The sequence below is a fragment of the Electrona antarctica genome (assembly GCF_951216825.1).
Source record: "Electrona antarctica genome assembly, chromosome: 9".
NCBI lineage: Eukaryota > Metazoa > Chordata > Actinopteri > Myctophiformes > Myctophidae > Electrona > Electrona antarctica.
The window spans coordinates 46,568,251-46,595,325 of NC_136790.1; the positions used below are offsets into that span (position 1 = coordinate 46,568,251).

Sequence of the window (27,075 nt, forward strand, 5' to 3'; positions counted from 1 at the left end):
GTCGGTGCTGCGTAATACGCCAAACCCGCTATTTGTTTAATCCATTGAGACCTGGAACACATCCATGTCACGTTAGCGTTTAACCACATTAACCATTAACCAATTTTGGGCGGGAACCCCTTTTGGTGTTTTAAACATTATGTTATAATTTAGCTATTGAAAAATAGCAGATCTACAAGCTCATAGCGCGCCACTCGGTGGCGCGCTATGAGCTTGTAGGTCTGCTATTTTTGAAAAATCGTTAAAATGTACCTCAAATCTTTCCGAAAATTGTCATGATTTAGGCCTGAATGGGTTAATTCGCCGTTTATTAACCCATTTAGGCCTGACGTCGACATTTTAAAAATGTCTTCTAAATCCTGACAGTTTTCTGAAAAACCTTATGTACAGTATCAGTGGTGCTCAATATTTCATGTCAAGGGCCCCAAAAACTATATGTAATATGCATCCGCCCAACATCTGAAAATATGTTGTTCCAGGGACCTCCCCAGAAGCAAAGATTTGAGTTAAAATGTTCACTCTGTAACAATGTATTCAAAGAATTGAGGCACATTTTCACGATTTTTCAAAAATAGCAGATCTACAAGCTCACAGCGTGGCACTCTGTGCCGCGCTATGTAGATCTGCTATTTTTCAATAGCTAAAGTATAACATAATGCTTAAAACACCACTCTGGCCTCACTCACTGTTTGGGGGAAACGGTGATCTCTAGATCCTAGATTGACTATTTGAGACAGTGTTGTGAAAAGAGCAGTCTGGACAATGGATGGGGTGTCCTGCAGTGGTGGCGTGCACAGAGAGTGACCCTCGCTCTCTGTGAGAGAGTGACCCTCGCTGCCAACGCATCGGGGGAGTGAGTCAGACGTCGCCAGACGACGTGCATGCGATCAGACAGATGGAAGTCAGTGACATTGTCTTTCTCTTCTTGAGGCGTTTATTAACCCATGAAGACCTGAGAACAGATTCTACAAATGCCTTCTAAATCCTGAGAGTTTTCTGAAAAAACTCTGTTTCTATGTCAGTCGTTCTGAAACATTTTCAAGGACCCCCCCAAAAAATATGAATTTGGCCGCCGACCCCCCCCCATCTGAAAATATGTCGTTCCAGCGACCCCCCTCCCCCCCAGAAGCAAAGATTTGAGTTCAAAACGTTCACTCTGAAAGAATATATATTCAAAGATTAATGCCACATTTTCAAGATTTTTCAAAAATTAGCAGACCTACAAGCTCGTAGCGTGGCACGCGCTACGAGCTTGTAGATCTGCTATTTTTCAATAGCTAAAGCATAACGACGCTTGAAACACCAAAAGGGGTTCCCGTCCAGAATGGATTAATAGCATGCGTCTGATCCTGAGGCATGCAGGACAAGACACGGCGTCGCCCTCTCGCTCTCACACAGCTGATGATGAGCACAGTTAAAAGCTGTTACCTCTCAGCTGGCATTTAGAATCGCACGTCCCTTTTACGAGCAGAAGGTCACTGCTCTGCAAATCTGCAACCCTGTGAACCCTATGTAGCCTCCCTATTCTGGGCATGTCAAAATAGGTGAACATTTCAACGAAAATGGCAGGTCTCGTCTACACTACAAGCTCGTTGCATTGTGAACTTGTAGATCCATCCATCCATCCATCTTCAACCGCTTATCCGTAGTTGGGTCGTGGTGGCAACAGCTCCACCAGAGTGCTCCAGTCTTCCCTCTCCAGAGCAACATCCCCCTCCTGGGGGATCCCGAGACGTTCCAAGGCTAGTGAGTCGATGTACTCCCTCCATCTGCGCCTTGGTCTGCCCCGGGGTCTCCTCCCAGTGGCCCAGTGCATCGAGGACCCTATAGGTAGACGCTCGAGAGGCATCCTAACCAGATGCCCGAACCACCTAAGCTGGCTCCTTTCCAGGCAAAGGAGCAGCGGCTCTACTCCGAGTCTCTCCCGCGTGACTGAACTTCTCACCCTATCTCTAAGGGAGATGCCAGCCACCCGTCGGAGAAAACTCATTTCGGCCGCTTGTATTCGCGACCTTATTCTTTCGGTCATGACCCACACTTCATGACCATAGGTGAGAGTAGGAACGAAGATTGCTCGGTAGACAGAGAGCCTGTAGCTTTGCTATTAAATAGACAATCTAATTTTGGCTATTATACGAGATTTTGTGTATAAAAGGATACAAAGTATACAAAGTATACTTTATGTAGTGGTTAACCCATTTTGAACGGGAACCCCTTTTGGTGTTTTAACCCATTTAGACCTGAGGATGATTCTACAAATGTCTTCTAAATCAGTCACTGTCACAGACAGTGTTCTGAAATACCTATGTTTCTATATCAGTGGTGCTCAATATTTCATGTCAAGGACCCCAAAAATGATATGTAATTGACCACCGACCCCCATCTGAAAATATGTTGTTCCAGGGACCCCCCAGAAGCAAAGATTTGAGTTAAAAACGTTTGCTTTGAAAGAATATATATAAAGATTTGCGCCACATTTTCATGATTTTTCAAAAATAGCAGACCTACAAGCTTGTAGCGCGGCACTCGGTGCCGCGCTACGAGCTTGTACATCAGCTATTTTTCAAGTACAAGTAAGAGTAAAGAACCAAAACCAATATTAATGAAATGTCAGTAAAGCCAGCAAAGCACAAGGTATACACCCATCTAAATTTACAACGCAAATGTATTAAAAGCATTGTGTGTTGTCTCCACCAGGCCGAAGGCATGGGGAGAGAGTATGTTTTGCACTCCGTCCGTGTGTGTGTGTGTGTGTTGATGTGGCAGTTTTTGCACTGAACTAACGCGTGAGAAATACAAAGATGAGCGAAAGACTGTCTTAATAGATGATGTTTATTAACGTGACCACAGATGCTGGTTCCCCCAACCACACAGGCACGTATCCAAAAGCTTAATGTCAGAATACAGGAGGCACAGTTCATATAGCGTTAGTCCCGCCCACAAGGTGGACCCCGAGAGATGGGTCTCAGACAGGCCCCCGGAGACGGGAACACAGACAGAATAACAAGCTCACAGAGATGGAAGAACCATTTGCTTACAAGGAAGGGGGGTGGGGGGGGAACAGGTGAGAAGGGGGTTCCAAGTCACCAGAGCCAAAGTGTCAGACACACTGTGTTCTCACAGCAGGGATGAAAGCTTCAAAGTCAGGGTGTATAGACTAACTATCAATGTATGTAAATGACCTTTTGGTCAGATGGGAAATTCCTCGTCAAATCCCTCCTTTTGTTAATTAAACAACAACTTAATTTAACAATAATTGTGAATTTTCCATCAATATCAAAATAATACATCATAATATCACATTTGAAGAAAATACATAGTAAGTGAAATGGTTTAAGCAAAAGAATGACACAAAGCCCTAAGCATACAGCAATACCCATCATGATCTACACATCAAAGGGATCGTAGGCTGGATTTCCGGGTTCAATAATTTGGATCAGTTGGTACTGTACCAACTGGCCATGGATTAAATGACTTACACACTTTCTCATTAAAGGGACAATGCAACAGATAAAACAGAAAACAAAATCATATAACCAAATAAACCAAAAACCCTAAAAATGATACTAATACAGTACCCTGTTGAATTCATTTGACCTGTATTAGCACAGCAAAATATAACATAACAGATAAACAGAAAACAAAATCATATATTTCAAACAATATTTTCTTTCCAGATGAGAAACGATTTTCCCATGACGCAAACTGTCCAACACGCGTTAAGAGTCCACCGTCAAGTGATTCTCCCCACTTTTTTTTTTTTTTTTTTTTTCCCTTCTTTTTTTAATTGGGCCGTCTGATAGGGGGAGGTGTATGTGTGTGTGTGTGTGTGTGTGTGTGTGTGTGTGTGTGTGTGTGTGTGTGTGTGTGTGTGTGTGTAGGACAGTCCTCCAGGGGGGGTGTGTGTGTGTGTGTGTGTGTGTGTGTGTGCAATGGGTGCATAACCTGGACTGGCGATTGTATTCTTGTCTGGAAGCGCTGTCCCTCATCGGCCCCAGTTATCCTGTCCACCAGTCCCTGCCAGCCGGTGCCCATAATCCTCTTCGTCCCTTCGGTCTCTGCTGGCTCCCTCTGATGAATGGTAGGCTTGATCGTCATAATAGCCTGGCTCTGATGAATGGTAGGCTTGATCGTCATAATAGCCTGGCTCTGATGAATGGTAGGCTTGATCGTCATAATAGCCTCTACTGTCGTCATATGGTGTCTCCTGCTGTCGTTCTTCTTTGTCTGTTGACAGCGTAGTGACAGCACTAATCATGGCAAGTTGGAGGGCTTCGGTCTTTTCTTGATCCTGTTTCTTCTCTTTTTCGTTCATGTCGTTTTCGACTTCCTCTGCATGAGTTGCGTGCCTGAGGATGTCGGCCGGATCAGCTGTTCTGTAGCCAATGAGAGATTGTTTCACACGCTTAGAGAGTTTGTCATGCATGTTGCTTATTAGCTGACTGACCAGGAAGGCTTTGGCAAATGGGTCGTTCGGATCTTTTCCCCCTCCGTGGGTGAGTATGGCTTCCTCCAGGCGGTGGTGGAACTGACTGACCGTTTCATCTCTGCCCTGCTTACAGTTGTGCACTTCAGTCAGATTTAATATCGTTGGGAAGAGTGTCATAATCTTCTCACAAACTGTATCCACAGCAGTGATGTATCTGTAATTGTTCTCAAATTGTACATGGACGGGCCTCTCATCTTGATATGTTTGGGCAACATCTAGGACTGCTTGCATTTCGGAAGGTTCCATGTTCTTGGCACAGATGTCAAGTACCTCTTTCATGGTAGGTCTGTATGTACGACAAAAAGCCTGTAGTTCTTGAGTCCAGCGGCGTCCTCCCACTTCATTGGGCTTCTTTAGTGTAGCGGCATATTGGGATATGTCGTCTGGGGACCATAAGCGTTGTACCATCATTACGTCGCCGTACGGGTTGGCTACTTCTACCATTGGACATTGCATGTCAGCTGCCTGTATTATGTTGTCTTCCTCTTCATCCATCCATGGGTCAGAATAAAGTTCATTTGAGGTGGGCGTGTTGCCTGGCAGATGATAAAACCGTGGCGCCCCCTGTGCACGTGTTACTGCCCCAGGCCTTCTTCTTCCCTGCCCATATGACAGTGTGTTGTCCTGGGTGATGGCGATATTCTTGTGACGAGCCGCTGTCTCCCCGTTGTGAATAGGGGTGGACCGATATACTGGTGGGGGCAAGGTCTTCTGTCTTGTCGATGCGGGAACTGGAGTTGTTGGCTGTGCTGTGTTTGTATTGTTACCGTTGCCCAGCTCTGGGTTAGAAATGTCAGTGTAGGATGGACGTTGGTTATTATTGGTGTCATTGGCTTGAGTGGAGTTCATGTTGCCTTCTTTGCGTTGAACTTCTTCCAATAGGGTGAGCATAGCAGACACCAGGGATGGCGTCGGAGCGGAGGGGGGCTGTGGGTTTCCCAGAGAGGAGGGTTGAATGTTCTGGGGGGGGGTGGGGTGCGAGCTTGCAGTGAGATCAGAAGGTGTGAGGAGAGCAGTCTGTAGACAGGGGGGTTGACTGCTCTGTGGGGGTTGCGGGCTTGTGGTGAGATCAGAAGGTGTGAGGAGAGCAGTGACGTTTCGGCTGGTAGACGTCGGGGGTTGACTGGCTGGCATAGGAGGGCAGTCGAGGCCGATTTGGGATGGCGCCTGCAGAGAAGGATAAAAAATAGAATTCTGCGAATATTTGGGCCCTGAAGCGATATATGGAGGAGGAGCCTGTGGTTGGCTCTCCTCCTCCATTAAAGAATCTATGTCTGGCAGTTCTTTCATATGACTCTCCCGTTGTCTGTACTGTGCTTCCTCCATCCACATTGAAAATACTTTTTTGTTCAGGTCACATTTGTCAAGTTTGGATGTTTTTACTGTCTTTTTCTGTCTCATTTTCTTCTCAGCTTTTTTTAGTAGTTTATCTAATTCAAGCAATTTTCCCACACTTAAAGAGCCTTGCTCCGGAAACCCCATTTGTTTCCACTCATCAAGACAGTCTAACGCTCCTAGGCCATATTTCGCAACCATATCGCGCATTAGAGAAGACCACCTTTCTCTGTCCTCTGGGAGTGCGACTGCACTTTTTTTATTACCCATATTTAATTACTGCTATGTACTTTTTCAATAGTTTATCACAATCACTGAGACAGTAAAATGCTCCTAGACTATTTACTAGTATTTTCCCACCATGTTAATCTGTCACCTGTCCCTGTTCTCTGGGACCGGCACACTTTTCTCTCAGTACACAGCAATGTGGACTGTCTAGTCTTAAGTAACACGGTGTCTTTTTGTTACAATTTTGACTGCAATGTAACACGGTATCGTTATGCTACTATGTGAGGACAAAATGTCTTTATGTTGTTTTATACAACAAGGTATCTTATGTTTTCCCACAGAGTAACAAGGTGTCGTTGTGTTACAAACTTGACTTCATGCAACTATCTTTATGCTATTTTGTGAGGACAACAAATGTCTTTATGTTGTTTTATACAACAAGGTATCTTTGTTGTTTCCACAGATTAACAAGGTGTCGTTGTTTTTCAAAACATGCAACTATCTTTGTGCTATTCTGTGAGGACAGCAAAATGTCTTTATGCTGCTTGTGCAACAAGATATCTTTTGCTGTTTCCACAGTGTAACAAGGTGTCGTTGTGTTATTTAATGCAAGGTCGTTTTCTGTCCACTAGGCTAGATTTACACAATAGATAGGCTGGCAAAATATGGTCTTAGAATTTAGCATACTTAATTAAACCCTTTAAAAATGTAGCACTTCAATTGTCAGGAATATGTTTGGAAATTGGAAATTTCTCACCGTTTCAGTGTAGCCAACTAGCCACGGGTTTTTTTAAATCCAGGCGCTGAACTCCGTAGATCGCAGCCGCGGATTTCCTGTTGATCTCTGTCCTTTTTGAGCGTTGATGTGATGGACAATCGTGGCTTGATCTCCCGGAGCTCAGACATCGCTGGATCCCACTTCTAGACACCAAATTGATGTGGCAGTTTTTGCACTGAACTAACGCGTGAGAAATACAAAGATGAGCGAAAGACTGTCTTAATAGATGATGTTTATTAACGTGACCACAGATGCTGGTTCCCCCAACCACACAGGCACGTATCCAAAAGCTTAATGTCAGAATACAGGAGGCACAGTTCATATAGCGTTAGTCCCGCCCACAAGGTGGACCCCGAGAGATGGGTCTCAGACAGGCCCCCGGAGACGGGAACACAGACAGAATAACAAGCTCACAGAGATGGAAGAACCATTTGCTTACAAGGAAGGGGGGTGGGGGGGGAACAGGTGAGAAGGGGGTTCCAAGTCACCAGAGCCAAAGTGTCAGACACACTGTGTTCTCACAGCAGGGATGAAAGCTTCAAAGTCAGGGTGTATAGACTAACTATCAATGTATGTAAATGACCTTTTGGTCAGATGGGAAATTCCTCGTCAGTGTGTGTCCGTCCGTCCGTCCGTCCTTCCGTCCGTCCGTTACCAGCTAATCTCCGGCACCGTTAACCCGGTCGATGCCAAACTTTGCACACACATTCCCTGGATGCCAACGATGAACCTCTGCCCCACATTTTCCAGAACGGCCTGTTATAGCGCCACCATGAGGCAGCTTTTCACATTTTTTACCTAAAACTGCACCGATCTGCGTGAAACGTTGCATGCACACTCCCTAGAGGCCAAGGACAAACCTTTGACCTGCATTTTCCGCATCTGCCTTTTATAGCGCCACCAGGAGACTTTTGTAAAACACATTTTTTGATATTACTCCTCCAGATTCTGTCCAAAAATCTCACAAATCGTTACACAGTATCTCTATAGTCATGTGCTCAAGTCGGATCTGTCTGATATTTCATATTCCATCCTAATTGCCTATAATTGGCTTTCAAAGTTTGCAAGATTGCCCCGTTTTGAACAAAAGCCTCAAATCATGAACGCAGCATGCAATTTACGTGAAATCTTTCACACATTTTCTTACTAGGCTGAGGAATATATCCCACCCTTTTCACATTGGCCTGTTATAGCGCCACCAACAGGTTGATTTTTGCAAAACACATTTTTGGAACAAAATGCAAAATGCCTCAAATCATCCAATTGCCATCAAAGGCGTATGAAGAAATGGCACCCTTTTCACATTGGCATATTATAGCGCCACCATGAGGCCACAACCTGACCTGGCTTGGTGGAGACCTGTGCCCCGAGGGGCACTTTTTCTAGTTTGTAATGTTTTCGGCTGTCAACTTGCCCTACAGTGCTGTGTTGTTCACAGACTTGTGGATGAGAGCCTCTTTGAGTGAGTCATTGTGGGAGCTGAACATAATATGTCTGGCTGGGTTAAGTTCTATCCAAGTTGGTATTAAGCCTAGTTTGTTCTTGTTCCTGCATGACTCCTGTGGTTGTTCTTGTTCCTGCATGACTCCTGTGGTTGCAGTAACTTGTCTGAGGCTGTAAGGGTGGCATAGACCTTGGGCTACCAAACTTTTTCATGTCAAGGACCCCCAAATTGACACTATTTTAGCCCGCGGACTCACATTTGAAAATATGTGCCAAGGACCCCCATGAGAGAATATTTTTACGGCTCTAGCAGTGATTCTCAACCCGTTTAATTTCAAGGACCCCCAGTTTGACATGCATAAGTCTACGGACCCCCATTTAATTGCATTTATATCTCTGGGACCCCCACTTTATATTGTAAAATCTATGCTAATTTAACTCAGAGTGTACACGGGTCCATTTGGTTCCATTTGTACACTCAGAGTTACAGACCCATAAGGGTCCATTTGGTTCCAAACTGTCATTTAGCTGGGGACCCCCTGGAACTCCCTCACGGACCCCTAGGGGTCCCCGGACCCCACTTTGGGAACCACTAGCATAGACTAGAGGTTAAACCAAATACAGGCCTTGCACGGAATGCTTGTTTAGTTCTCTCTTCCATCATGGCTGCCTGTAACTGTTACCATTGTTTACTTCTCTCTCCCAGCACGGCTGCCTGTAACTGTTACCATTGGTGGCCAGATTGGCCACAACAAAATGCCAAATTGGTGTGCATTGGTAGAGTACGAAAAGAAAATCACACCTGTGTGTAGTGAGGGGCGATCTTGTAAAAATATCATACTTCTTCATGAATTAATTTGTCAACTTATGTTATTATCTTTTAATCATGATGATGCAATGTTTAAAAAAAACTCCACCACCATGATCATGTAAGATGACAACTGAATTTATGTGATTGGTTAGCCGATTTTCTCGCCTACATGTGACGTAAATTCTCCTTTCATTGTCAATGGCATTTAATGTTTGTGTTGCCACAAATTTACGACATATTTCAGGCACATGTGACGTAAATTCTCCTTTCATTGTCGATGGCAAAATGTGAGATGTGACGTGACGGAAAGCTGCATATAGGAGGGGCTAGCGCCCCTCAACAAACATTGTAAAAGCATTCCACAAGATCCAGTTATCATTCAGGGTTTGACATTAAAGGGTAACTAAACTTTCAGAGCGAACGTTTTTAACTCAAATCTTTGCTTCTGAGGGGTCCCTGGAACAATATATTTTCAGATGTGGGTCGGCGGCCAAATACATATCATTTCTGGGGTCCTTGACATGAAATATTGAGCACCAGTGATATAGAACATTCAGAAAACTGTCATGATTGAGATGTAGGACAATAGTCCCTCATGTGTTTCAGTTGAGATGTAGAACAATAGTCCCTCATGTGTTTCAGTTGAGATGTAGAACAATAGTCCCTCATGTGTTTCAGTTGAGATGTAGAACAATAGTCCCTCATGTGTTTCAGTTGAGATGTAGAACAATAGTCCCTCATGTGTTTCAGTTGAGATGTAGAACAATAGTCCCTCATGTGTTTCAGTTGAGATGTAGAACAATAGTCCCTCATGTGTTTCAGTTGAGATGTAGAACAATAGTCCCCCATGTGTTTCAGTTGAGATGTAGAACAATAGTCCCCCATGTGTTTCAGTTGAGATGTAGAACAATAGTCCCCCATGTGTTTCAGTTGAGATGTAGAACAATAGTCCCCCATGTGTTTCAGTTGAGATGTAGAACAATAGTCTACATGTGTTTCAGTTGAGATGTAGAACAATAGTCTACATGTGTGTCAGTTGAGATGTAGAACAATAGTCCTTCATGTGTTTCAGTTGAGATGTAGAACAATAGTCCCTCATGTGTTTCAGTTGAGATGTAGAACAATAGTCCCTCATGTGTTTCAGTTGAGATGTAGAACAATAGTCTACATGTGTTTCAGTTGAGATGTAGAACAATAGTCTACATGTGTTTCAGTTGAGATGTAGAACAATAGTCTACATGTGTTTCAGTTGAGATGTAGAACAATAGTCCCCCATGTGTTTCAGTTGAGATGTAGAACAATAGTCTACATGTGTGTCAGTTGAGATGTAAAACAATAGTCTACATGTGTGTCAGTTGAGATGTAGAACAATAGTCTGTGGTGGGTGACGTGACATGCTGTCCTTTGCTGTCCTCAGTGTCAAACGCGTATAAATACAAAATATATTTGTCAAAAACCTTCTGATTATTGTGCAGATTATTGTGCATGTGAACATACTCAAGATTAAAACATTTCATTCCTCATTTCTTCAGAATTTTCAACCAAACATAGCAAAACTCATATGGTGCGACTGTCCTGGCCCTGTTTCTCAAAGTAGGAACTTGAATAAAACTAAGGGGAAAAAATGCTAAAATTCTTAAAGAAATTCCATAAATATAATATAGATGTCTATTTGTGAGCCTAATCTTTTCAAAGTCCAAGCATAATGTTTTCAGTCATTTCTGATCAAAAAGATTTTGTCCCCCAAACCAAAATCATATTGTGTGACACCATTTTGGGAAATTTCAACAGGCAATTGTTTGGACACCCATTGGGATAGAGAGGTCCTTCTTCAGTAAGGCTGCTCAGCACTTGCATTACAATAGCATGACAGGTGTCTGTGGTGAATTATCATTTTAACATTTCCATGAAATACGATCTTGTTGGAACGCTGACCAATGCGACTCATCCGAGTGTCTGTGGGTGTGACACCTTTTTCATTAAAAAAGCTAAAGTTATTAGATTTTTTGGTCATAATTACATGAAAATCTATGTTGCTTTGTTATAGCTAGCATGTTGTTAGCATGCTAATGTGTAGCTAGTAGCCTCAAGGTTATGTTAAGTGCAGAAAACATAATATGGTGTGACACTATATCATAATGGTGTGACTGTCTGCCTGTCACGCCATATGACTTTTTTGTCTCACCATATGATGCAAACACCATATGATCCTACAGATATAACAATAAATAACAAAGACCCTTTTGTCCATTTAAACATTTGTTTTAAACAGCTTCACCTAAAACTTTCCTGTTGCTGTTTTTCCTGAGTAATTGTTTAATCAATCTGTAAAGTTCAGTACTCACTAATAGGTAGGTTAAAACACAGTTTGCTTTGAAAAATGAAGATATGATCATACGGTGTGACACTAAATCATTTGGTGTGACGTTCCAAATAGTGAAAAAATCATACCTTTATTAATGATGAAACCATTCATGTTCATGGATTAAATAGCAAATAGTATCAGGAAGAGTCACAAATATTTGTAATTTTAGAGAAAGTTTTGTCACAATAAATACAAAATATGTTGAAAGACAACATGGGCCTCACATTGAGTGTTGATTACGAAAATAATATACAGATTTAATACATTTTCACAAAACTATAGTGGATTACAGGTTAGTTATGATAAAGGACTTTGATAAAGTGAGTAACTTAAGAAAGGTGTACTCCATTTTCATTTTATAAACAATTATTGTCATGTCACACCATATGATGATTTTAGGCACAAGTACAACAACATGCTGAATACATTCTGATTCCAATAAAATATCTAAAAACAAAATATGTTTCCATAAAGATGAGAGTGAGTAGAACAAAAGTAAATCATTTTTATTCCTGTTATTTAAAGGTTTTTAAAAAACACTTTTTAGGGGTGTCACGTCACTGACCCACGTGTGTCAGTTGAGATGTAGAACAATAGTCCTGCATGTGTTTCAGTTGCGCGAGCGTGACAACATACAGCTCGTAATGACGACACTAGGCTAGGCGAAAAGTGCAAAGTATTTGCCAGTGATGTCACTGGCGGTGAGCTCGTCGTAGCGTGACGTCACGTCGGATGACATCCCTGAAGGAGTAAAGCCATCCCATATATGAAAGTTGCAGTTTGAGATTTCCCCCAGTTGTATTCCGCTGAACTCTCTGCAACGTCGGCCACAAACGAACGTGAAACAACCGTATTTAAGGTGTTACATCGTATTGATACCCCCGCGGAGGCCATGGCCGTAACCGCGGATCTTATCCGCGAGAAGCTCACCAAGGAGCTGGTGGCGATGCACGTGGAGGTGGAGGACACCTCGGCCGACAGGTGCGCTGCCAGCTTCAAGGTGTTGGTGGTGTCGTCGCGGTTCGAGGGGAAGCCTCTCCTACAGAGACACAGGCTGGTGAACGCGTGCCTGGAAGAAGAACTGAAAGAGATCCACGCCTTGGAACAGAAGACCCTCACGCCAGAACAATGGGAGAAACGACTCACGACACACGACGCACACATACCTCGCAGTTGAATACCACGCATACCATTAGGTGTGAGTACTGGGTACCAGTGTTTGGCAGTAAGTAATGCAGGGGTTCTCAACGTTTTTGGCCGGGGACCCCCGGAAATGCTTTGGCAATGTCTCGGGACCCCCGCCCCGCCCCCTCCCGACCCCCAATATAAATTGACTGCTACAATAACCTTAAACCATTTTGAGCGGGAACCCCTTTTGGTGTTTTAAGCATTGTTATAATTTAGCTATTGAAAAATAGCAGATCTACAAGCTCATAGCGCGCCACCGAGTGGCGCGCTACGAGCTTGTAGGTCTGCTATTTTAGAAAAATCGTGAAAATAAAAACATTTTGTTTTTGTTTTTGAAAATAAATTGGGGACCCCCTAAAATAATTTGGCGACCCCCCGAGGGGTCGCGACCCACGGGTTGAGAACCCCTGAAGTAATGTACTGTAATCGTTTTACCAGGGCGACATCCGACCGGACAGCGTCAAACTTTCCGCGCTTGTTCCAGTGGTTATTCGATCGGACCAGCGGGTTTCCGAGAACCAAAAAATAAATAAAACGCAAATATCCATTCCTGAACTGCTGTGAGTTCACTGAATCTGTGTATTTGGGGTCAGTTTATGCATTGCAGATTACTTCATAAATTCTTATCCCATGATTTTTGTAACCCTTCACCCAGTGTCGATTATCTAATGTAATCCTGGGCGCTACACTCCCTCTGCCAACCTGGGGAGAGCAACGGACTGACCTCATGCTTCCTTCTCTGCATGAGTAGTCCAAGCTGCTTCTTTTCACCTGACGGGAGAGAGTTTCCCTGGTTGGACGTTGCACGTGGAAGGAACACGTTATTCCAACCAGTTCCTTTCCCCTCCATCAGATGCCCCGGCTGGCCAGGGGGAGGCAGTATAGAGACCAGGGATTACTGCATGTATTTTGTGGTGCAAACTCCACACGGAAAGGCACTTTTTGCCAATCCCACCTTGGAGTATGGGCACTGATGACGCGGAGGAGAGAACACGCCCCCAGCATCCCCAGTGGAAATTGAACCCAGGACCTTCTAGCTGTGAGGCTCGGTGCTACCGACTGCATCACCGTGCCCTTGCATGCATCTCTGATTGACCAACGCGCCGTTTTCACTGATTGACGCTTGACCCCTTCTTTAGTGCGGTGTTGTTGCCACAATGAGTGGCAGCACCATGAATGGAACAGAAAGTACAGTTGGGTGCCACCGATATTGTCCCTTATTATTTGACCCATTTAGGCCTGACCTCAAAATTTTAAAAAATCCTTCTAAATCCTCCAGTTTTCTGAAATAAATATTTTCACGATTTTTCAAAAATAGCAGACCTACAAGCTCGTAGCGCGCCACTCGGTGGCACGCTATGAGCTTGTAGATCTGCTATTTTTCAATAGCTAAATTATAACATAATGTTTAAAACACCAAAAGGGGTTCCCGCCCAAAATGGGTTAACTGTCCTTTTGCGCAGATCACGCAAACCTCAGCAAAAAGAAAAGGACAATATCGATGGCCTCCAACTGTATATGGGACAAGAGGAAGATAAGTGGCAGAGTAAAATGTAATGCGCTTGACGCTTACAACAGTATTATTGTAAAACATATGTCTGTATTCCCAACTTGCATGGCTCTTATAACTAATAATAGGGATGTCAATCGACTCATATTTGGCAAATCGATAAGTCGAGGCCGCAAATCGACGTGTCGATCGATTTTTTTCCCTATTTTTTTCCATTCTTTTTTTGTTATTTCTTTGTTGTTGCTGCGCAGCAGTTGAGAACGCAACTATGCATTCCTTTAAGCAACACAACTTATGCGGCAGCTGCATCCATTCCATATGTTTAGAATTAGCATCGATGATCAAAGCCCAATAATACAAAATAAACTTTATTTTGTACACAACGACACTGAAGGAGCAGTGGCGCTATCGGCTATGCTACAGTTGGAGGCCATCGATATTGTCCTTTTCTTTTTGCTGAGGTTTGCGTGATCTGCGCAAAAGGACAGTTGGGCGGGAACCCCTTTTGGTGTTTTAAACATTATGTTATAATTTAGCTATTGAAAAATAGCAGATCTACAAGCTCATAGCGCGCCACCGAGTGGCGCGCTACGAGCTTGTAGGTCTGCTATTTTTTAAAAATCGTGAAAATATTTATTTCAGAAAACTGGAGGATTTAGAAGGATTTTTTTTTAAATTTTGAGGTCAGGCCTAAATGGGTCAAATGATAAGGGACAATATCGGTGGCACCCAACTGTATGTCCCAACTATCAAGTGTCTGCAACCTGTCACAAGTCCCCTAATGAACTGATACGGGACGCATGTTGTTCCGTATTTTAATGTCGGGTCGGGGAATAAATACAGTATGAATGACGGCGGGATTTATTTGACAACTCTGTCCTGCTTTCTTCACGAGAAGAGAAGAGCGCTCACAGCTCAGAACAGAGCGGACCTGTCTTTGAGCGTGAGCAATGAGATGTGAACCTGGGGTCTGGGGGCTCAGAGCTGCAGCCATTGGCTCATGATACGAGCACACGACCAATGGGACAGAGCATTCAGTGTTGCTAAGATACCCTTCCCCTTCACCCCACACCCTTTGACGATGGCGCCCTAACTGCAGCCAGGGCATGCATGTGAGGAGCAACGCTGACAGGCGCAGCACAGCAGTGTCACACAGACAAACACGTACCTCTCCCATTTGGAAAACATTTGAAACAGTAAAGTTTATAACGTTTTATAATAAGCCATTACAAAAAAATAAAATAAAAACGATTTTTCGACTCATACGTTTTTGAGTCGCGGAAGGCATGAGTCGAAAATCGAGTCGATTTTCAACTTTTTTCAACATCCCTAATCTAAAGTATAACAATGCTTAAAACACCAAAAGGGGTTCCCGCCCAGAATGGGAAGGGGGCAGGGCATTCCACACCTGAATAGCAGTGGTGTGGAAGGTGAATTTACCCATATTTGTTTTATAAGTGGGTGGCACCAGATCGATGTTTACGCTCCCTCCAGTATTGTGGCTGTGGGTGTCGCTTTTTTAAGGTAATTATTCAAGTAAGTGGGCACTGAGGGCATGGAGGGCAGAGCTGCATGTACAATTTTGATTGTCAGACCCATTTTTTGATTGTTTGACTCAGTCTTCTGTGCATTTGAACACACTGACTTATTGAAATGTTATGCCCACAGTTTAAAATGTACCTGCTCAGCGGTCACTAATTGAATATCACTTGTGTAATGTGGATTATTATTCAGTCATATAGCATTTTATGCTAGGGTTTCTTTTCTCTTGTGTTGCGTATAGTCGGGTAAAGGGGGTACTTGGGTTCAGAAATCGGATAAACTTGAGTACAAAGAAGAAAACATTTTGAGAACCATTTTACTATATTCAACGCATAGCAATTGTTCTGCAATCTGCACATAACTGTTGTGTCTGCCAACATGGAGGATACAGGGGCATTCTAGGTATTTCATGAAGCTCTTATTGGCTGTGTTTGTGGGTGTGGAGCTGGCAGGGGGATTGTGTCCTTGTCACTGCACTTGCAACACATTGCTTGTTCAGCAGAGGAAGGAACTGGCGGAGATGGCATGAACCTCTGTGCACATTAGGCCATTCTGGGCGGTAACCCTTTTTGGTGTTTTAAGCATTGTTATGCTTTCGTGACCGGTGACGTCAGACGCCGGTTTGACAGCTGTCAGAGAGCTAAAGCGGTATGCAGTTTGGTTGACAGAAAACTCAAACTATAACTTGTAAGTAAACACGCAATATTGTGAAAACTTACTACAAAAATATACAATGCCACCTAAGAAGAATGCCGTCCAAAAGTCAATGGAAGACAACATCGAGGATATTAAAAACTCACTCAACTATGTCACGGCTGAGCTGAGCACCCTGGTCAAACAGCAAGCATCGCTGCTGGAACTGGTGAATGAAGTCAAATCATTGAAAAACACCATCAAAGAGAGGGACAAAAGAATAGACGCATTGGAGCATAGGCTACATGATGTGGAACAATACACAAGGATGGAGGACGTGATCATAAGCGGGCTGAAAGTGAAGCCAAGAACCTACGCCGCGGCTGTAGGCAGAAGCGATGGCGAAGACGCTACGATTGAACATCAACAATCACTTGAATCACAAGTAATCACATTTTTCCTCCTCGCCGTCAGATGAAAACAAGTGGCTCATCATAACTCGTGTATCGGAGGAGGCCAGTGGTTGTCAAGACAACAGTAGAGGTTGGCAGAGATGGGGGACAAATCTCTGCAGGGGATTTGGCAAAATGACTCAATTGGGATGTTTCTCATGATTATTGGCAGCAGCAGCATTGGTAATGTTACTTTTAAAAGTAACCTGTTACTTTACCAGATTACTGTGCCATGCCCATGGGTAACGAGTGTCTGTCAGATTTGCAGCATGTCATTTTGCATTTGATGTTCACCAACAAATTCATAATTGAATCATTGGAATACTTCAATGACCTAAAGTTTAGGTCATTGAAGTATTCCAATGACCTAAGAGTTTAGGTTTAGCTTTAGTTTAGGTCCTAAACTAAAGCTAAACCTAAACTCTGCCTACGTCAACAGACAGAATCCAACTTGTTCAAAATGCGGCTGCTAGGGTTTTAACCAAAACTAAGATGAGAGATCATATTACTCCAGTTTTACACTCACTACATTGGCTCCCGGTGGTTTTTAGGATTGATTTTAAAATTCTTTTACTTGTTTATAAATCCCTAAACGGTCTTGCACCCTCATACCTCCGCGAATGCCTACCCAGATACGTTCCTAACCGCCCCCTCAGGTCCTCCACTGCTGGCCTGCTTGAAGTGCCTGAAAGAATGTCTACAAAAAAGTATGGTGAGGCAGCCTTCTGCTTCTATGGGCCTACAGCCTGGAATCGACTTCCATTTCAATTTAGACACGCACCCTCTGTAGACATTTTTAAAGCTCAACTCAAGACTCACCTTTTTACTCTTGCTTTTAATTGAGTTTTAGTTTTAGTTGAGTTCTCTATTCTGACCTTTTGCGGTGTGCTTTGTTTCTCGTCCATCTATGTTTTTATGCTTTTTTTGTTGTTTGCTCTTTACCATTGTTTTATCCGTCTAACTGCTTGCCTGTGTTTTATTGCTATTTTTATGTACTGCCCTGTGAAGCACTTTGAGTTGCATTTATGTATGAAAGGTGCTATACAAATAAAAGTTTATTATTATTATTATTACTCTGAATTAATGGTAAATGGTGCATTTATATACTGTAGCGCCTTTATCCAAGGCGCTAAGTGCATTACATTCACCCATTCACACGCACATTCACACACTGATGGTGGAGGAAACCATGCAAGGCACCAACCAGCACATCAGGAGCAATTAGGGTGTTCAGAGTCCTGCTCAAGGACACTTCGACACTAACTCTGGGGGAGCCCACAGGGATCGAACTGGGAACCTTGCGGTTCCCATCCGGCCAATTTACCCCTAAGCCACTCTACCCCTGTCTTGCTGTAGCTCATGGGTTCCCAAAGTGGGGTCCGGGGACCCCTAGGGGTACTTGAGGTAGTTCCAGGGGGTACCTAGCTCAATGTGAGATAGTTAGGAACCAAATGGACCCTTATGGGTCTGTAACTCAGAGAGTGTACAAATGGAAACGGGTCCATTTGGTTCCATTTGTACACTCTCAGAGTTAAAATAACAGTGGTTTTACAATATAAATTAGGGTACCAGAGATAGAAATGCCATTACATCGGGGGTCCGTATCATAATGCGTGTGAAACTGGAAACTGAAATGAAATGAATGTTTCGGAATCACTGCTAGAGCCGTAAAAATCCTCCCTGATAAATGTTGATTTGGGGGTCCTTGACACGAAAAAGTTTGGGAACCCCCGCTATAGCTGACACACACACACACATGGAAGGTTCCCCCGTGTGCCTCGCTGTCAACAAGTAGGAAATAAACGGAAATGCTGCGTAATTTTCTATTTTGTTTGTGTTTTGTGGCAACAAAAGTAACAGATTATATTTATTAGAAATTTGGTAAAACAAGTAGCACTTGCCCTAGCCTCGACGACCTTACAGGCGTGTGCAAAGGCTCAATTTATGTAACTTGGATAGCATTTTATGTAGACAGCATATACGCATAGATTCATTAGAGATATTCCACTGTTAGGTTCTTGGCATACGTACTGTATGACTCTTGATGACTATTTTTATGTTTTTGATGTATTACTGTGCATGTAGTGTTCTTACTTACTGTAAATCACATCTGCTAAATGCCTAAATTGTAATTGTAATCATTGGTAAACTAGTTGGTTATGGTTATACACTGGCATTCGGAAGCCCGCCATTCCGACTCGCCGCACTACTAACCCCGTCCATATAAAGGCTCATTCATACCTCACGTGACCACCGGAGCTGAAATAACGTTGAGCGGTGGTGAGTAAAAACAGAGAGAAGGACTGGGCGGTGGCGGTGGTTTGCTCTTCACCGCGGCTCGTGACGTCATGTTGTAGTTCGGTGGTCACCTCACCACCGAAAATCCAGACTATGAATGAATAACGCTTAACTCTAAGCGCACACCGAAGCCACGTCGTCTGAATGGTGGTGTATCAGAATGGCCACTCTATCCCCAATCTAGTTTTACAGTTACCATGGCAATAATCAGAATAGAAACAAGAAAAGAAGCGCTGTCTCCGTTGTGTGCCCCCCCCCCCCCCCCCCCCCCCATATTGGTACGATTATTGTTTTAGCTGTGGTGCGTCACGCGCACGCACGTGCACGAGCCAACATGAGCGCATCGCAGCATGCGAACAGAACAGCCGATATAGCCTATAAGCCTATATTGTTAAATAGAAACGTGTATGTTTGTGTGTCATAATCTCGTGCTTTGCGGCCGTTTGCGTGTGCTGTCTCCATTGTGTTCTCCCCCCCCCCCCCCCCCCTCCCTCATATTAGTATGATTATTATATTTTAGTAACGTGTATGCAGCCACGTTTGGTTTGAAGTTACATGGAGTGACGTTGTAACATTGCAAATACAGTTGTTCCGATACCGATACTGGTATCGGGTACTCGGGCCAATACCACCCTCGAGTACTCTTACTCGGTACTCGGAACCGGCCCCGATACTCTGACCCGAGTACCAAAACATCCAATTGACACTATAGGCTGAACGAATGCAACGGGAGCAAGTCTGACTCAACACTGCAGCAAATCCCCAAAAACAGCCGATCTACAAGCATAGATGACAACTGACAAGTGTAGATTGGAGATCCATCTGCATCTATGAGAAAAAGGGGGTACAATAAGTGGTTACTCAACAAAAATAAAAAGTACTTGTATCGGTACTCTGTATCGGCGAGTACTGAAAATGAATTACTCGTACTTGTAAAATGGTATCGGGACAACTCTAATTGCAAACGTGCCTGCACTGCCGCAGACAGTGTGTTAGTCTGCGTGGCTGCCAGGGATATCCCATCATAGACATATATATATATATATGCTTCCCATTGCCCAGAGGCTGCTTTGCCGTCCCATTGGCTAGAAGCAGCCAATCACGAGGTTGTTGCCAGTGTTGCCAGAAATAAGCTAACCAACCTCCAAAAACCAGGCAAGCAACTGTGGGGGAAAAAAAACAATCCAAGTTTTGCTGGAAATAAGCAGACTTGGCAACCTTGGAGTCGACTAGGTGGCGAACTGTGGTCTACATTTCACAAGTAGATAGTCAGATTTTCACCTGACAGAAAAACCTTTGGTTTGGTGGGTGGACGACACCTGCCTTTTACGTAGACACAGCTACAATGAAAGTTCTCTTTATCTGCTCAAAATAATGGTCTCAACAAAACAAACATGAATCAAGTTGTTAATGTTAATGCTTGTCATGTCACCCTGCTAGTGCTGGTATCAGAATACATTTGGGGCTCCATTCTCGTCACCGCTAAACCCCTTATCCCTAAACTTCTTTGCCTTTTTCTTTTACTATTTTGAAAAATAGTTCAACTAGCCAATCAACATTGACTTGTTGTTAGCTTGTAGACTGGCCGTTTTAACTATTTAAAAATGTTTTGCAAAATAGTGAAAAAAAGCCAAAGAAGTTTAGGTGGTTTACTTTAGTTTAGTTTATTTAGGATCCCCATTAGCTGTTACACCTGGCAACAGCTATTCTTCCTGGGGTCCTCACAGAATAATATACATACAATTTTCTTTTTTAAATAAAAACAACATTACAGATATCACAAAAGGAAAAAAAAAGAAATACATTACAGCATAACAAATATGGTTAGTGCATTCACTCTAGATTACATTAACTGGTACAGTATATTGACATAAATAGAATTACAATTTTACCATATATATAAGAAAATCCTTCAGTCTTTTCTTAAAATGCCTTTACCCTTAATGTCTGTGATGCATACTGGTAGAGAGTTCCAGAAAGTCATTGCCCTGTACATGACTGTATTCTTCATTGCGCCAGTTCTTGGCTTAGGCACTGTAAATCGACCCATTGCAACATGTCTGGTATTATGTCTGTGTCTATCACTGCTATAATGAATATTTTTATATAAGCATTTTGTTTTTTTTATTTGAACAAATGTTCCTAAAAATCCAGCCAGACTAGCAGCTAATCTCTGCTACACGCACAGCCATGACAGCTTCTGATGATTTAACAGTGTACTACAGTTGGGTGCCACCGATATTGTCCCTTATCATTTGACCCATTTAGGCCTGACCTCAAAATTAAAAAAAAATCCTTCTAAATCCTCAAGTTTTCTGAAATAAATATTTTCACGATTTTTCAAAAATAGCAGACCTACAAGCTCGTAGCGCGCCACTCGGTGGCGCGCTATGAGCTTGTAGATCTGCTATTTTTCAATAGCTAAATTATAACATAATGTTTAAAACACCAAAAGGGGTTCCCGCCCAAAATGGGTTAACTGTCCTTTTGCGCAGATCACGCAAACCTCAGCAAAAAGAAAAGGACAATATCGATGGCCTCCAACTGTACTAGATCTAGTATTGCAGTTCAGGGCAATGCGAGCTGCCTTATTCTGGGCTATTTGCAATTTACGCAGGTCCTTTTTAGCTGCATTGGACCACACAACTGGACAATAGTCAAGGTGGGCTATCACTATTGCCTGGATGACCTGGACAGCAGATGTTGGAGTTAAAAACGCAGCACATCTCCTAATCATGGACAAACCCCTCCCATTTTCTTAGTTATGTTTTCAATATGAGTAGACCATGTTAGATGAGTTTTGTTTCATCTACCTGCTCAATTGCTAAATCGCTCAGATTCAGATTCAATTTGGGTTTTGACTTGAGCATATGCTGTGATCCAAATACAATGGATTTAGTCTTTGAGATGTTCAGGACCATCCTATTGTTCACCACCCACTCTGATATGTTCTGTAGTTCCTTGTTGAGAGCTACAGACAGATCTTCCACATTAGTGGCAGACATATACAATGTAGTGTCATCAGAATACATGGCTATTTTGGCCCTGTCTAAGACCAGTGGCATGTCATTTGTAAATATAGTGAACAACAAAGGACCTAAGCAACTTCCTTGTGGAATTCCACAGTGAATATGTTTAGTGTCTGAGAGACTCCCATTATAGTATACTCTCTGTGCTCTGCTGGATAAATAGCTTTTTATCCACCTTAGTGCAGATAAGGTAAAACCATAACATGAAAGTTTGTAAAGCAATAGCTTGGGATCAATAATGTCGAACGCGGCACTACAAATCTAACAATACAGACCCCACTAGTCTCTTAGAATCCACATTCATTAGACAGTCATCTATTAACTGTGTCAGTGCTGTACATGTAGAAAGCCCATCTCTATAGGCGTGTTGAAAGTCAGTATTCAATACATTCTCAGATACATATGATTGAATTTGGTTAAAGACATATTTTTCCATTAGTTTAGCAAGAACTGGCAGAATGCTAATAGGGCGGCTGTTAACCCCTGTGATGTTTGTTTTAGAATTTTTTGGTATTGGAATAACTTTAGCTTCCTTCCATATTTGTGGACACACCCCCCACATCAGGCTTTGGTAAAAAATGTGAGTAATTGGATTAGTTACCAGGTGTACAGTGGGCTTCAGTAACTTCTCACTGTGTATTGAAAGGAACAGTTTCTCCACCACCTCAGAGCTGATGGGTTCAAAACTAAACATACAACACTTATTATTCATAATTTTGTCTAATATAGAGGAAACAATGCACACCATTACAAGACATATCCTTTCTTAACCTTTCTACTTTACTGGTGAAGAAGTTGTTAAAGTATTGAGCTATGTCATACTGTATGGCTTAGTGATAAAAGCCCCATCCACCTCAATGAAGGAGGAAGCCCTATTAGAGCAGGGGTTCTCAACGTTTTTGGCCGGGGACCCCCGGAAATGCTTTGGCAATGTCTCGGGACCCCCGCCTCGCCCCTTCCCGACCCCCAATATAAATTGACTGCTACAATAACCTTAAACCATTTTGGGCGGGAACCCCTTTTGATGTTTTAAGCATTGTTATAATTTAGCTATTGAAAAATAGCAGATCTACAAGCTCATAGCGCGCCACCGAGTGGCGCGCTATGAGCTTGTAGGTCTGCTATTTTTGAAAAATCGTGAAAATAAAATATATTTTTTTCACGACCCCGAGGGGTCGCGACCCACGGGTTGAGAACCCCTGTATTAGAGCATTGTTCAATGTTTCCCACATCATTTTACTGTCCGATTTTATTTCATTTATCCTTGTTTGATAATAACATTTCTTCATTATTTCTTAATTTATACAGTAGATCTGCCAGACTGCCAGATTCACTTGCCTTTTTCTTAGCGGTATTTCTTAAAGCCATGCAGTTTTTAATTTCATTATCAATCCAAGGTGCTCTTACAGATTTAACTAACTGGAGCATGCTTGTCAGCTATTGACAGAAATAACTGCATAAACAAATTCAAAGCTATCTCTGGATTTTCCTCTTCACCTACAGTATGGCATGGTATGTTTTCAAGTTCTTCTAGAAATGAGCCCTCCCTGAAGTTTTTAAAAGATCTTTTGTAAATTACTTTTTTTTTGGATTTTTGCCTTTCTCGTAAAAGCTACTATGTTGTGGTCATCCAAATTCAACAGAAATCACCTTTGAGCATAGATCAGCTGCATTTGTACAGATATGATCAATACAAATAGAGGAGATGCCATTTATTGTTATTTGTGTTCTGGTTGGCTTGTTTACTAACTGTGTTATCTGCAATAGCACGGAGAGTTTTCTTAAGTGAGCATGTTGGAGAGAACCAGTTAATATTCATGACTCCCAGTATATGCAATTCCTTATTACTGTCTGATGCTCTGTCCACCATGTCACATACACTGCTTAGGTACTGAGCATTGGAATCCGGTGGTCTGTAACAGCAACACAGCAATATAGGTTTAATATTAGGCAAGTGGACTTGTAGCCATAGAGCTTCAATGTCACAAGGTCATCTCTCCTCTTTACTGGAATATCATTTAAAATATAAAAAGCCACACCCCCACCATGAATATAGACTCTCAATTTCATATACTTTGTTGCGTAGACTGCAGATATTAATATGTGCAATCTTTAACCCCTTCTTTGGTAGATTGAGTGACATTGAGTCGTCTGACTGCATATCCATAGGTTAGTGTTCACCACCGACCCATAGGCCTCTCCTAAAAGAGCCCTTGGTGTAGTATGATAGACATTTGGCATTGAGCTGTGTGCAGTCCTTGTGTGCACATACAGTAACATGTTTGTCACATACAAGCGTTTGAGAAGGAAGCAGGAGGCTGCTGGGAGAGTGATGCATATTCGCCCTGCCTGTTTTATTTTAAAAAAACTGTATAGCACCTGCCTGCTCACTAGTGCATACTCAGCCCTTTCCCACAATCACTCTTCAACTACAGTTAACTCCCCCCCCCATCCCCCCCCCCCCCCCCCTCTCGCTCCCACGCACACACACACTTTATACACACCCATCTCACTGATGTGTGTTTGTGTTTGTTTTTTTTGCTGGCGGATTCACCTGGGGACGTAAATAAAGTGTCTGCTCAAAGAGCCGCCAGCCACTTGCTGCATTTGCGCCAGATTTCATTAGGAATTCTGGAACATTCTCAGTGTTTTCCTCCTGTTAGCAACGGCGTCTGTCAGCAAGCCGAGGGGGGGGGGGGGGGGGGTCTGTGGGGAGTGGGGCTGCAGAGGGAGTGAGGCTGCAGAGGCTACACAGGCTGGTAAGAGGACATCAGGATAAGGCATTTGAAAAGCTTGTGAATTATTGAACTACACTTTTTTTTTTAACAGCAGAAAAGAAAGCAACGAAACGGAGCGCACAAATCAAAGCACTTCTATCTGCCGCAGTGGCTCCGGTCCGCCCAGACTGAATCCTGTAGGAATCTATTCCATGGCTCTGGTCCGCCCAGACTGGATCCTATAGCGTGTGAAAACGTGTATGTCACCAAGAGGGGGGCGGCGTCTGAAAAGCTAGGGACAGCCCTCTCGTGGGCATTAAATTCTAGACCACATTACTCAGAATAGATCGAGTGACGGTGGTATGTTTTTGTAAATATTGAGCTCGTTCTTGGCGACAACATAGTGAACCAACACCAGGATGGATAGAAAGAACGTTGGGCCCAAATACATTACAAGGACAAGGAAAATGTTGTGAACAAACACGGCTGTGCTTAGATACTTTGTTGAACGTTATGTCTCTGCGCCCGTGTGCCGTACAGCCGAGATCCAAGCCATTCTATGTCTTTTTGTAAACTCGTCAATCTGGGTTCCTTGATGCTGTCTCCATGCTGGAAAGCTGAACATCTAATTCCGTTTTCTGGCTCATTTCCTCGACGTGACCTGCTGTGACACTTATTTCCTGAGCAAGTCTGCACCATTGTGAGGTCAGTTAAAAAAAAGAACGTATACAAGCACACGGATAGTCGCTCAATGTAAACAAACCAGACAAGCCAGCAAGTATGGCGGCCGCTACCACGTGACACATATGTTGACGCCCCCTCCAGGAGATTTTGGTACACCCTATAGGAATCTATTCCATGACTCCAGTCCACCCAGACTGAATCCTATAGGAATCTAGCTCCAGTCCACCCAGACTGAATCCTACAGGAATCTATTCCATGGCTCCAGTCCACCCAGACTGAATCCTATAGACTCAGAAATGGGTCTCATGGTCGCAGGCAACGTATTTCCTGTAGGCGGAGACGACATATCTGCGGTTTCCCCGCACCTCCTTCTACTACAGTGAATGGAAAAGTGACTGATGTTAGTCTGCCTCAAACGTTACTCTTTTACCTGCTTTTTACTAACACTAACATTACAAAGATGCCCAGAACACTTTAATGCAGGTAAAAGAGTAAAAGAGTATACGTCCGGCCGGGGAAACTCCCCCCTGTCAGGTCGAAAGAAGCAGCTTGGACTCCTCATGCTTAGAAGGAAGCATGAGGTCAGTCCACTGAATTCTTGTGGAGAAAAAGCGAGGTTCACATTTGAGCAAGAATTGTGCAGCACTAATATTGTGTGTGTGTGTGTGTGTGTGTGTGTGTGTGTGTGTGTGTGTGTGTGTGTGTGTGTGTGTGTGTGTGCGTGTCCGCGCTCTTAGGGGAGACCGCACACAACAGGTGATGTCATCTTTTGCACCTGCAGTGCTATCATATGATAATTGCACATCTCCAATTCCATCTCGGCTTTCAGTTTTGATACTTCCTCCGTTGGCTTATAATGCGATATCGTCCATCTATAATATGATTACATAAGGGCCATGTCTGGGTATGGGCTTATGATCGGGCCATCAGTCTTAGCCCACTGCATTTGAAAATGGGTTGGCTTATTATTTCTCAGTATCGGTGAAATTAAAATGCTGGGATGACATTGTACTGTTAACCCATTTAGACCTGAGGATGATTCTAAAAAAAATCTTCTAAATAAAGTTTTCTGAAAACCCTATGTTTCAATGTCGGTGGTTCTCAAACATTTTCATGTCACGGACCCCCAATGATATATGGAATTGGCCACCGACCCCCATCTGAAAATATGTTGTTCCAGGGACACCCCCCCCCCTAATATTCGAGTTAAAAAAAAGTTGTCTCTGAAAGAATATATATTCAAAGATTTACGCCACATTTTTCACGCCACATTTTTCAAAAATATTTTTCAATAGCTAAAGTATAACATAATCCTTAAAACACCAAAAGGGGTTCCCGTCCAGAAAAGGGTTAAGCAGGGGCCGCCTGAGGCCCACAGGCCGCAGGTTGAGTAGCACTGGTCCTGAACAACATGTTCCAGCGGGACATGTTGGATGGATGGTGTCAAAATGCGGGAATTTAGCTGATCTTCAAGTTCAGCTTTTAGGTTGTCTATTTTCGTCACGGGGACACCTTGGTACGACTAATTACAAGATTGGCTTCAGATCTGCTATACTTTGTAAGACCTTTGAAA

General features: G+C 43.1%; 2 protein-coding genes across 2 annotated transcripts in view; both read left to right on the forward strand.

Annotated features, from left to right (window-relative positions):
- Nucleotides 1-27,075, forward strand: part of kcnab2a (potassium voltage-gated channel subfamily A regulatory beta subunit 2a) — a 200,063-nt gene that overhangs the window by 28,832 nt on the left and 144,156 nt on the right. The window lies entirely within an intron of this gene.
- LOC306930021 (bolA-like protein 2) lies at nucleotides 12,342-12,626 on the forward strand (the record flags this gene model as incomplete). The annotated part of the gene is made up of 1 exon (XM_079510760.1): nucleotides 12,342-12,626. The coding sequence occupies one exon, from the start codon at nucleotides 12,342-12,344 to the stop codon at nucleotides 12,624-12,626; it is 285 nt and encodes a 94-aa protein (XP_079366886.1).